At 42.7% G+C, this 12,102-nt stretch overlaps 1 protein-coding gene across 1 annotated transcript in view; it reads left to right on the top strand.

Annotated features, from left to right (window-relative positions):
• The window catches only part of MAP2K1 (mitogen-activated protein kinase kinase 1), a 149,312-nt gene that overhangs the window by 84,351 nt on the left and 52,859 nt on the right, over positions 1–12,102 (top strand). The window contains exons 2-5 of the mRNA XM_069222895.1: positions 7,094–7,304; positions 9,284–9,430; positions 11,356–11,433; positions 11,558–11,609. Coding sequence (XP_069078996.1) covers positions 7,094–7,304; positions 9,284–9,430; positions 11,356–11,433; positions 11,558–11,609 — 488 coding nt within the window. The remainder of the gene's footprint in view (positions 1–7,093; positions 7,305–9,283; positions 9,431–11,355; positions 11,434–11,557; positions 11,610–12,102) is intronic.

Genomic DNA, 12,102 nt, shown 5'->3' with positions numbered 1-12,102 from the left:
CATGATGGAGGTATTCCACCGCCTGAGGAGCATCCTGCTACCAAACAAATGGATGGCAAGGCTGGATCTAGAAGAAATCTACTTTATCATTCTGATATTCATTCCGCACAGATGCTTTCTGCAATTTCAGCGGCCACACCAAGTGTACGAGTTTGTAGCCCTGCCATCCGAATTTTCCTCCTTTCCCTTGTGCTTCACCAAGATGCTCATATTGGTGGTGGAGCTCCTGCATTCCAGGGGGATCGGAACGATCATCCATCTGGACGACATTCTTATCATGGAGCAACATGCATGCCAGTTGTTTCACAACTTAGCCTTGACTCAGTTGCTCTTGCATGATTTGGGCTTTATTGTCAACAAGAAGAAGTCAGTTTACAAACCTACACAAAGCATTGTATTTCTGTGTTTTGTTATAGAATCCATTCAACTGACCTTGTGTCTCCCATAGAGAATGATGGCTCTCATTTGCAAAGAGTTGTGAAAGTCATTGAGCTGGAGACAATCACAGCGAGATATCTGGACAGGATAGGGTGACTGTTAGCCTCATCAATTCAGGTGATTTTTCTCGGACCACTCCATTATTGTGCTTTGCAGCGACTGAAAGCAGCTCACTTATTGAAAGAGCTGACTTATGCCACAGAGATCAACCTTCCCCAAGAGACCAGAGTGGAACTACAGTGGTGGCTCGATTAAATTTAGAAGTTGAATGGCAGGGCCACTTGTGGCTCTGCCTGACCTTGAAATAGAGTCTGATGTGAGCAGATTGGGTTGGTGAGCCTGATGTGGAGATATAACTACAGGGGGCCAATGGTCGTTTCAGGAGAGCTAGTTACTCGTCAACTGTTAAGAACCCCTGGCGGGGTCCTTTGCGGTGAAATGTCTCACAAAAGAGAAAGATTCATGTGTTATCCTTTTGATAACAGACAAAGTATTGGCAGTCCAAACACATAAATCATCTGGGAGGCAGGAGGTCGAGACTGCTGGCGAAGCTGACCTGGGTCTTTCACAATGAGCTTCTGGAAACTGGATCCCTCGATGTTCAGCAGTCTGTCACAATAGGGTCGTGCGAAGAGGATTCCTCTGCCTCACAAATGAACGCTCAACTCCTGCATTTCTTCATTCGGAGACCAGACCAAGTGGCTGAAGCGAGGGACGCTTTTCTCCAGGTTTGGGCAAGATAGTGGGGTACTTGATTTCTTCATTCTCAATGACAACTAGGCTCAGGTCAGGAGCCAGAGAGTGATGGTGTGCCTGGTGGTGCCATTATGGAGGTCCCAAGCATGGTTTCCAGCCAGCTGTTCTGCTTGGCATTTTCTGTCCTACTTCCCCCAGAGTCCTCGTATTCTTCTGGATAGGCATGGCAGATCACATATCTGGCAATTGTGGGAGCACTTCAGTTGATGGCGTAGCAGATTACAGAAGTTGCTGGGACATCCCAAGACTTTTTGGTGTATGCGTCTTCGCTCATCAGGAAGGCCTCGGCAGACTCTCAATTTTCTGTCTGAGCTGGGGAAAGTGGCATGGCTTACCACATGGTCAACACTTTTAGAATGCGTATTTCAGCTGGCCATATGCCTCTGAACGGTACTTTGATCGGGGAACATCCCTTAGTCTGTAGACTTTTGAGGAGGAGTATGTTTGTCTCTTCCTCCTGAACCAAGATAGTCATCTTCGAGACGTGAATGATTTCTTGTGCTTTTGGAATGACGGGTTGGGTAACGTACTCTTATCAAGGAAGCAATTATCAGGTAAGTCAGCTATGCCTTTATGTCCGATTTCATGTGAAACGGTTTCAGATGTACGGGCCTTGGATATATCATCCCAAATGTTTTCTCCAGAGGAGGTCTTGTTCGTTGTATCAGGATATAGAAAATCTCATACCAGGGCAATTCAATATCCTGTTTTCCCAGGTAATCCGAAGTTATGTGTGGTGCGATGCATCAGGGAGTATGAAGCATTAACGGAAATGTTGAGACCTACGGGTACTTGAAAATTGCTAATAGCAATTAAGAAACCATATAAACATGCCTCCTCTCAAGGTTGCCAGATGGGTAAGATGGAACATGTCAGAAGCAGGCATAGATATTTCACTCATTGAAGCCTGTCCTGCAATAGGGCCATGGCATCCAAAGCGTTAACTGTGGTAAGTTGGTTGGAAGACATTCTTCATGCGGCTGATTGGTTGTCGGAATCCACCTTTAAGAAATTCTGTTTCAAGCTGGTGACAGGAGTAGCATCTTTGGTCGTGAGTAAGCTTTAAACTTGCTAAATCCGATCCTCTGGTCCTGACATAGAATATAAAATGTCCTACCTATCTTGCAGGAAAGTTTCCGTTCTATCAAAGACAGGAGGCAAGGATTATCCCACCAAACATGGTATCCTACCAGTTGTGACTAGACCCTTTTGGGAACAGAAAGAACTGTGTTTGGTATAGGTATAAGGTTTTTGCTTTCGATCCAGGTGATTGCAACGTTACTATCTGATATTAATTGAAGTTGTTGGATGTTTTAAAATACTATTTCATTCTTTTTCAGGAGGAGACCAAAAACAGGAATTTTTATGGGATTAAGGGCTGCAGGGTGTTTTCCACATAAAGAAATAGAAAGGACTTTTCCATGGAGACTGTTTTATGTAGAATCTGAATGGTGAACTGTTTGCTGTCACTACATTGAATTGTATTCTGACTCATGGGAAATGTAGTCCTGGTATACTGTTATACTGTTATACGGTTACACAGGGTTTGGCTGCTGAGAACATAAATAGAAGAAAGTATGCATATCCCTCGCTTTGTGACTTTGATAAATCTGAAACTTTAATTCATAACAGCTAGAAAATTTGATATTCTTTCTGCCCAAACAAGTTATTCAAGACTGCTCTCTGAAGGGCTTCCTTCAAAAGTGTGTAAAACCTTTCCACCATACCTTTCACTTCTGGTTGGTACAAAGAAAGTTCTCATACGTAGTTTATATGTGAACAATCTAAGAAGGTATCTGTGTGTGGGCATGCGGCTGTGGCAACTTAAAGCATAATGTTCAGCTTCTTTGCACACCTAGATTACAGCGCCTAGCTCTCCGCACATTCGTCATTCATCCCCAAATGAAAATAGCCATCGCAATCCCTCTCCTGTTGCATGCATTAACAGAAGTTTGTGAAACTGTTAGATTCCATAAATGTGAATTTATCAGGTGCCTCTGCAAAGGGCTTGCAAAGACCCAAGAGTGACTCTGGAGTAGTGGCGAATCGGATAATGATATCATAATGACCGGTTGTAAAGGATGAAGAATGCACAGCGGGCAAAATAGAGGTTACAATTTTTGCATTTCTAAAGGATCAATCCACTCAGATTAAGGTGCAAAGATATATATATCTTAATTAGCACAACAAACAGCGTTCAGTGGGACTTATGTGCTCCGTCGAACTGGCAAGTAACCAACACCTTAGAAATCTGTTAAGTTTGTAGATTATTAACCAGTGTACCAGAATAATGTTGCGTAGTCTGTTTAAAGAATGTCAGGAGCAGAGTATATGACCCATAAAGTGTTCCCACAACACAAACTCACAGACACAAACTGACATTACCTAAGACTCGCAATACTTGTTTAGTCTTGGACACCTCCTGGAAGGTGCCCCTTTTTTCTTCCCATCTTCCAATTTTTAAGTCCCTCCTGAGCGCCCATTTGAATTATTTATTGGGGCTTGCCTGGACTGGCATCTTCAACAACAGCAGACCCCCAACGGGCTGCACATTTTTTTTAGGGATGGCAACTATGCTGTTTACGTCACCCCCAAAATATACAAACCACTCTACAACAGTGGTTCTTTACCTGTGGGCGGAGGACGCCTGGGGTGTGCAAGGCCTACCCAGGGGGACTGGCACTGTTTTAAATTAAGGAACATGATTAGAATTAATCATGTTTATACAAACAAAGAAGCAAAATTACAATTGTGGAAAAGTCTTCTATATTAGATTGTGATATTTGAAAATTAGTTTAGTATATAATTGTTTTGGTATTTTTGTACATTGTTTTGAGGTTCACCTCATAGAATTTACTTAGGCCGAGGATCCCCGGCTTCCAATAATAACTCATTGTTAGTTCTCAGATTCTAGTAATTAGTCAGTGGGGGTTCACAGAAGTCAAAAGGTTAAGAACCACTACTCTGTACCTCTGGAACTGTACCTTTCTACTATGATCTCAACTGCCATCGCAACTGTGCCCAGACAGTGGAAAAGAAGTGCAGTTTTGCAGAACAAACTGAGTAGTTGGGGTGCAGTGGTGAACTAGACATAGTTTACAGCTGAGCTGCACTAATCTTTGTCCCCCACAAGTGGCGACAACATATCCTGTGTGTTTGTTCCATATATGCCTTCTTTATTTCCCATTGTAGATAGCATGTTAGTGGGTTTGGTCCAGAGCTGTGTACCATGGCTGTCTTTATCTTCCCTTTCGCTGTGCCTGATTTGTTTTGGCCAAGGTACTGCACCTCTACATTTGAATGCTATCATTGCTAGTGGGGCAGTCTCCTTGAGCATCCAGCACAAGGGTGGAGAACCGTGCATATACACCCTTGAAAGATCACATTTTTCTGTTGATTTTGTTCTGTTGATAGTGTAGGCTTCCCTTGCAGACCCAGTCTGTCCTCAGGAGGAAGGTGTAGTGGATACTCCTATTTTCACGAACATGTCCTAAAACCTTCAAACCCCACGTTACATGTTGTTAAGCAAACTTACACTGTGTACATCAAAGAATACATAACTCACGATGTGTCATCTACAGGAGCTCCCAAATGACCCCATTTAGTTTTAAATCAAATAAAATGTTTACATGTAGATTGAGTTTGTTTCCCACTTGTTTCAACCGTCTTTGTTTTTTAACCCTGACTTTCGGGTTTCAGCAGAGCTTTACAAATCCCATCAAATAATTTCAATAGTTATACTTATTCCATGCCCAAAGTCTTTGTAATAAATTATGACATATGTAATGTAATCTGTCATGAGCAGTAGGTGGAGGAGGAGGGTTGTACCATTCGCCATAACCTGTGAATTTCAATGGAATTTAGTTCGACATTTGAAGTTTTTTTTCAGGGGAATTACTATCTTTTTTTATTTCAAATGTTATTTTTGTTTCTGGCTCTAGCACTACAACAGCCTTTGTACAATTTTTTTATGTTATAATTTAATTATATAGGCCCTCATTATGACTATGGCTGGCGGCAGAGGCCGCCTGCAAATGTAATTCCACCATCATGCCACTCGGGCGGGCTGAATCCTGCCAGCCCTAATTTGAGTTCCCTGCTGGGTCGGTGGCGGAAACAGTGTTTCCACCCCCCGGCCCAGCAGGGAACAGGGCCTTAACATTGCAGCCGGCTCCTAATGGTGGCAATGTGGCAATGCAGTAGGAGCAACAGCACCTGTCGAGCATTCCACTGCCCGTAATTCGGGTCTTGAAATGTACGATTGGGCTTTGCATGGCCCTGCCCCTCTCCGAGTCCCCCATTCCGCTAGCCTTTCGCCATGGGCAGGCTGGCGGATGGGGACTCGTAATCCCTGGCGTTGTCGGTGGTGGAACCATGGCGTCTCCACCGTGGTCATAATGTGGCAGTTGGACCGCCACAACTGTGGTGGTTCGGTGACTGCCGGGGTCATAATGACCCCCATAGTCTTGATCAGAGTATGAAACCGGTGAAGGTTCTTTGGCAGTGCACAGCAAGCACTATGTTTTGGCCTCTCCATCCTTAGTACCTGTTGTGAACAGCCTTTGCCTTTGAGTAACATGAAGTGGGCGCAGGGCATGTCTCATACCAAAGGCTCCTCCATAGTTTGCATTGCCTATCCCTACCCACGAACTGCATGATCTTGCTATTGGTTTTCTGCATCAATTTTTCTGCATTAGATGCACCATCTCCAATAATGTTTACTTCTGCCTCATATAACTCAATTTTTGCAAGAGCAAAATATGCATTACTTTTGAAAAAGGTTTTCCAGTATGGCCTCACCGTTCCTAAGACTAATGAAGAATGACTCCCCATTCCTTTTCCTTCATTTATTTTTGTTTAGTAACATTCGTTTTTCGTTTTTAGATTAATAATGTGCCACACATGTTTACTTTCTATAGATTGTTGTCTAACATATTTAATTGCTGTTTTCCTGTTTTGCATGATGAATTCCTGCATGCTAGCTTGTGATAATTATGCTTTTCTCCAATCAACACAGCTAAACAGCTATTTCTGGTACGCACATTTTTTGGCTTAAGAATAGATATATTTATTCAGAAATCATTAGCCCGTGTACCATGGTCATCCAAGTTGGAGACGATGACTAACTTTGTAATTTGCATAGACCTTAGTCTTGCTGCTCTGTCCAGACTGTCTTTGGTTTCTATGAATTCCCAAAGGAGTCCCGTCACTCTTCACCACATAGTAAAGACTGGAACCCGTGTGAAATTGAGCTAAGTCAGATGGATCTACCTGAGACTTCTTAAAGCGGGGGACTTACTACTGTTTCTTCCAGTTTTCTGTGGACATAGCCTGATACAAGAGAGAGCAGTGCACCAATTTTCGTAAGATTAGTGCTAGTTAGGGTGCAAAGGATGGTTTCTTTTCAGGGGACAAAGGTTTCTTTTCTCAATGTGGATCAAATATTGTCTGTCTCATAGTGGCTCAAAAATAGAAAACATCTGTCTGCCTTGATCTGTTTCATTTTCTTAGAACACTCTCCTGAGTGCCTTGAGTTGCCCTATATAAATATATTTGTACATTTTGGTCTAAAATAGGTTTCAGTTGCTCACATAGCTTTTGTTGGGGCTTATAAACCATTGTGTTAACCTGCGGTTTCCTTAAGACTCCTCAATCTTTGAGAATTCTTTAGAGGGGAGTTTAGCATTATCATATTTGGTTAATGAAAAATGTCCCTTTTAAGCTGACACCAGTATACTTATCCAGTAACATGCTGCTTAAGAAAATGATAACCTTGAAGACTATGTAGGTGTGGGGTGTCCTTCATTTTAAGTACATATGTGCGGCTCATTCACTTTAAGGGTGACCTATAACTTTATATGTGACTCTCAAAATTTCTCTTTCATCCTTATTTGCACAGAACTAACCTGGAAGCATTGCAAAAGAAGCTGGAAGAACTCGAGCTTGATGAACAGCAGCGCAAGCGCCTTGAGGCTTTCCTTACCCAAAAGCAGAAAGTTGGTGAGCTCAAGGACGATGACTTTGAAAAAGTGTCAGAGTTGGGAGCCGGCAATGGTGGTGTGGTCTTCAAGGTGTCCCACAAACCTTCGGGGCTCATCATGGCACGAAAGGTAAGGAGGATGCCGGCCTTACAGATAGCTGGCCTCACTTCTGAAGAGAGAGACCGGATCAAGAGCTTTAGTAGATGTGGATTAGGGCCTTCCTTTGTAAATGGGCGGGAAGGGTTGGTGCTTTTCCTGAGATCCTGGGGGAGAAAATAATTTAGGTCTAAAAATTGGTCCATTGCAATTGGGACCACGTGCCCCGTCCCATGCCTATATCTATTAAGTATTTATCTACTTGGTTCAAATTAAATAAACCTTTACTACATTTCCTCGCTTGCATCAGGCTGCTGAATGGAAGCCCAATACGGGAATATGTGGGCTTAATGATGTGGAACAAGTGGTTCTTATGGTCAGGCTGAGGAGTGGCTCTATTTGCGTTCATGTGAGCCTGCCCTTTGTATGGAAGGACTGAGTGGAGGTTGTAAGTGGACTCGCTTCAGTTACATGGGCTTGTCGTGTGGCTGATGGGATGGCTTGTGTGTTGCCTTTTACGATGGCTCATATAGCTGGAAAGAACTGTACCTGCTCTGTTTTTCGAGGCTGAGGACTTTTGAGTATGTGGACCGACTTCCCTCCTCTAAGCCTGCCTGTACATGAACAGGCTGTGATAGTCTAAGGGGTTTCGTCTTTATCTGTGTTTTCCTGAGATCCTGGGGGGAGAGAATAATTTAGGTCTAAAAATTGGTCCATTGCAATTGGGACCACGTGCCCCGTCCCATGCCTATATCTATCTTCCGTAGATGTACCGTCTATGCATAGGTGGGGGGTAAAATATATGAAAATATATATCGTCATTAATTTAGCCTGTTACATTTGGTCACTGTAGAGGAAGAGGACAGGACCTCTAGTATGTCATAATCTGAGCTGTCTTGTGTTTTAGAGAGACAGTATAATGACATACAGTCACCTTTACCAAGGCCTGCCCATTGCATGCTGTGGCTGTGGTGACAAACACCAGTTTTAGCAGACCTTGTTCTATGTTTGGAGAGATAGCTAGCATATAAGCTGCCTCTTTCATTTGCCATGCTGTGTGTATATTAGAAGGCATAAGAGAGGATGATGATATAACTGGTCTAAGGGTTGGAAAGTAGTGCTTTCTATGTAGTAGGCAGGGGATTATATGTTGAGGTACATTAATTTATGTAGTTTTTGTAAAATGCAATATTCACTATTTCCAGCATTCTTTGGTGCTGTTTGATGCTATTGTCCCACTAGTTGATTGGCCAAAAGGGAGCAATTTCCCATGTAGGCGAAGGGTGTGTAGCTGTCGGCCTCAACTTTGAGGTGTGTCTCCTGGTGATGGGTTGGTGTGGAGCATGTGTTCACTTAAGGGGTAAGATATTATGACTCTCCACCTCCTCCAATGTCTGCCTGTTCCTACTCCTAGTTAAATTGTGATGGCTGATCCTAAGGTCTTTTTGTTCTGGTGTGTAATGTTGCAGTTCTAATTAACACCATGATTCTCCATATTCTCCCTGTCCCCCTGACTACTGTCTTTGGCTATTGGCTCTCACCATGGAAGATCTCCATGAGGGGCATCATCTAAAGACTTGTCTCTTACCTCTGTGCGGATGTGGGTGTGTGTAATCCTTGTTGTGCCTTTGGCTTTGGTGCTGGCCATGGTGTGCTGGTTCTTTGGTGGTTATCTTTCTGATGTTCATTGATGTTGCTTTGGGTGTACTTGGCAATACTCGTGGCCTGTATCAGTCGCCTACAATCGCCATTTTGTAAAGGATGGTGTGGACCTTCCTTCAATAATCTGGGCCTACTTGATTCATGCAGAGATAACCGAGATAAAACTGCATTCTCTTCTATTGTCAAGGTTGTTTCTTTGCATAGAGCGGCATAATTGTGATTTTCTGTGTAGCCCCGACTCCTTTACCATTAATGACCAACGTTTCTGCCCTTTTTATATGTATTTTAGTGTTTGTAATCTACAGCTACACCTGCCAAAGAAAAGTAAACCGCACTTTATTTTTTTCTAGTTAATTCACCTGGAGATCAAACCAGCAATTCGAAACCAGATCATCCGTGAGCTGCAAGTTCTGCATGAATGTAACTCCCCATACATTGTGGGTTTCTATGGGGCATTCTACAGTGACGGAGAGATCAGCATCTGCATGGAACACATGGTAAGAGCTCCTGTGCTGTTTGGGCTACTTCTCAGTTGGTACTGAAAGCGCATCTCAAGATGGTACATTCATTGCTCTGTCAGTGCACACATTTAGCAAGCTTGAAGCCGTGCACACTGCCGAATGATTTTGTGCATCCCTCTCAGTTGTCGGATGCTTACCAACAAGTCCGTCAACAGGCATCATCTCCACATCTAGATTTCTTACGAAATATAGCCATTATTGTATGTCATACCATAAATGCACTGTTTACACCAATATGTATTGCTGTAATGTGCATCCTTTGCATGTTTTCATGTAAACCTATATTGCATTCCACAGAAATGGCTCTGAGCTGCTGGTTGGAGGCTTGTTTGACGGTAAACTAACATCCAGTTTAATTCTAAAACAAAATGTATAATTTGTTGCAAAGCCACAATAGCTTGACTGCTGTTGGTTTCATGAACCCATGTCTACAGGTTATTCTTAAACTAAATAGCTGGCCTCCTAAAGCCATGTCTGGCGTACAGTGGATGGACAAAGACCTGACATTGGATGCACAATTCTCATTAGGGCACGAGGTGCTTTGGCACAAGGGCCCAAGGGCATGTGCCAATGGCACCTCAGATATGGTTGTCTTTTATTGCCCAACTGAGAGCAAAGACGCACATTTTCATTCTTTGTATGTGGTGGACAAGGCACCTGTGTTATGTCCCAGCGTAACCTCTTGGAAATATACTAGATGCTGTCCAATATCACTCACATCATCATAGTAGGATATAAAACCAAATAGAATATAAACTGACTACTCTGATTCTGGTCAACAAATATTTCAGAAAGGGAAAGGTGCCCGGATTCTGAAAGCACTTCAGTACCATACAACTGGTGAGAATGCTCTGTACAAACGTATGGAAAATTCTTGTAGTACATTAGGTAAGTACAGAGATGGCTAACCTACATTGATGAAAACATGTTGGCCTCCTGAAAGCAACCCTGCGAGTTTATGGTCACATTAAGGCTGATGAACAAGCTTTTCCTCCTTGAAATATGGCTATGCCCCAGTGGTTAGGAACCTGGTGTTTCACCGGCCCAGTATGTATAACTATTTGGTACTCTTTTCAGGTCAGACAAGAACTGAATGGGCATGGACTCTGCATTTTATTTAGTTGTGGGAGTAGGTTTTAATGCACACTGAGTGGGCAGTACGAGAAGGGGGCTTTGGCATGGAGTTTGAGAAGGTGGCATTAATGCAGCTGGATTTTTCTATCAATGTTGAAAAGTTGAGGTCTGGAACTGCTGTGAAGCTTGGAAGTCTTGCACTAGTAAGTTGTACGAGTGTGACAAGTTGACACCGCTTTGATTGCCATCTTGCCAAAGTCAATGTCATATGCTCATTGTACATTCTTCCTGACATTTAGAACAGATCCACTTCTCAGCATGTGCTAAAGAAAAAACTCAATGGGCCATTGTCACATGGAACATTGGATGGTATTTTGATTTTATGGCTGCAGGAACACCCCAAACTATTTTATTTAAAACATCTTAAAAGCAAGAGTGCCAAAAGTAAAAAAAAAAATGTTTTTTCTGACAAACATACACAAAAGCTTCCCTGCAAAACTCTGTAGACATATTTTCACATGGACTGACCCTTAGGTGTGAAGTCGTACTTGTGAGAGTAACAAAAAATAACACATACATCCTATTTTAAAACAATAAATGCAAATGGAACCCGTAGAACATGGCATATCATTGCAAATGTAGGTTGAAAAGACAGGTATTCCTCACTCACTTTATCAAGATCTGAACTGTTGTAAGGATGTAAGGAAATGTTATGTGATTTGTGAAAGTGAGACCACCACAGTCAGCTGATCACTTCTGATGAAGGAGTTGACTAGTTTCCACACTCCCATAGTTATAATGTGATGCAATTTTTGGTTAATTCTCAGGATGGTGGCTCCTTGGATCAGGTGTTGAAAAAAGCTGGGAAGATCCCTGAGCAGATTTTGGGGAAAGTCAGCATTGCGGTGAGTATTGGGCTATCGCTTAATCTACCCCCTAGAAGCCATGGAACAAGCAGAAAGTTGAGCTTGGCCAGTCATTGGCACCTACAACCTGCTGAAACTATGAACGTTTTTATTTTTTTTGTAGGTCATCAAAGGTTTGACTTACTTGCGGGAGAAGCACAAGATCATGCATCGAGGTGAGTAAGATTCTGGGATGCGACTGGAATTGTGAAGTAATAATCCCAGCTGTAGTTAACTTAGAAATGTGGTGAATACTTTCAGTAAGATACTTAAGTATATTTATCCCTGTTGTGTTACTGTCTCCTTTTTGCAAAGTTAAAAAAAAAACACTTTTTTGATTATAACCCTTCAAGTCCTTTCGTTGACCTGTTTCTTGCTTGCTGTGACCCATAATGTTTCTGTGGCATCCTGGGCACGTCACCTCCTGTGGCAACCTGTAGGGTGTGATGACTGATATTAGGTATATGTGAGATGTTTTAAGGGTTCTAAACAAAACCCCTCCTTTGTACTTATTTTAGCGTTTTGAAGAGCTCCTGCTCTTTCAGGGCCTGGTGTTATGACCTATAAAGAGAGAATTCAGAACACAGATGTGCGGCCGTTAAGAGTAGGTGACCATCCAGGCAGCTAAATGGGAAAACTGGCTAGCTCGAACCTTGACTCCTGGTGCAC

This window comes from Pleurodeles waltl, chromosome 3_1, assembly GCF_031143425.1.
Source record: "Pleurodeles waltl isolate 20211129_DDA chromosome 3_1, aPleWal1.hap1.20221129, whole genome shotgun sequence".
Classification (NCBI taxonomy): domain Eukaryota; kingdom Metazoa; phylum Chordata; class Amphibia; order Caudata; family Salamandridae; genus Pleurodeles; species Pleurodeles waltl.
The sequence above is the reverse complement of the archived record's forward strand: the minus strand, read 5'-3'. Positions and strand labels throughout refer to the sequence as shown.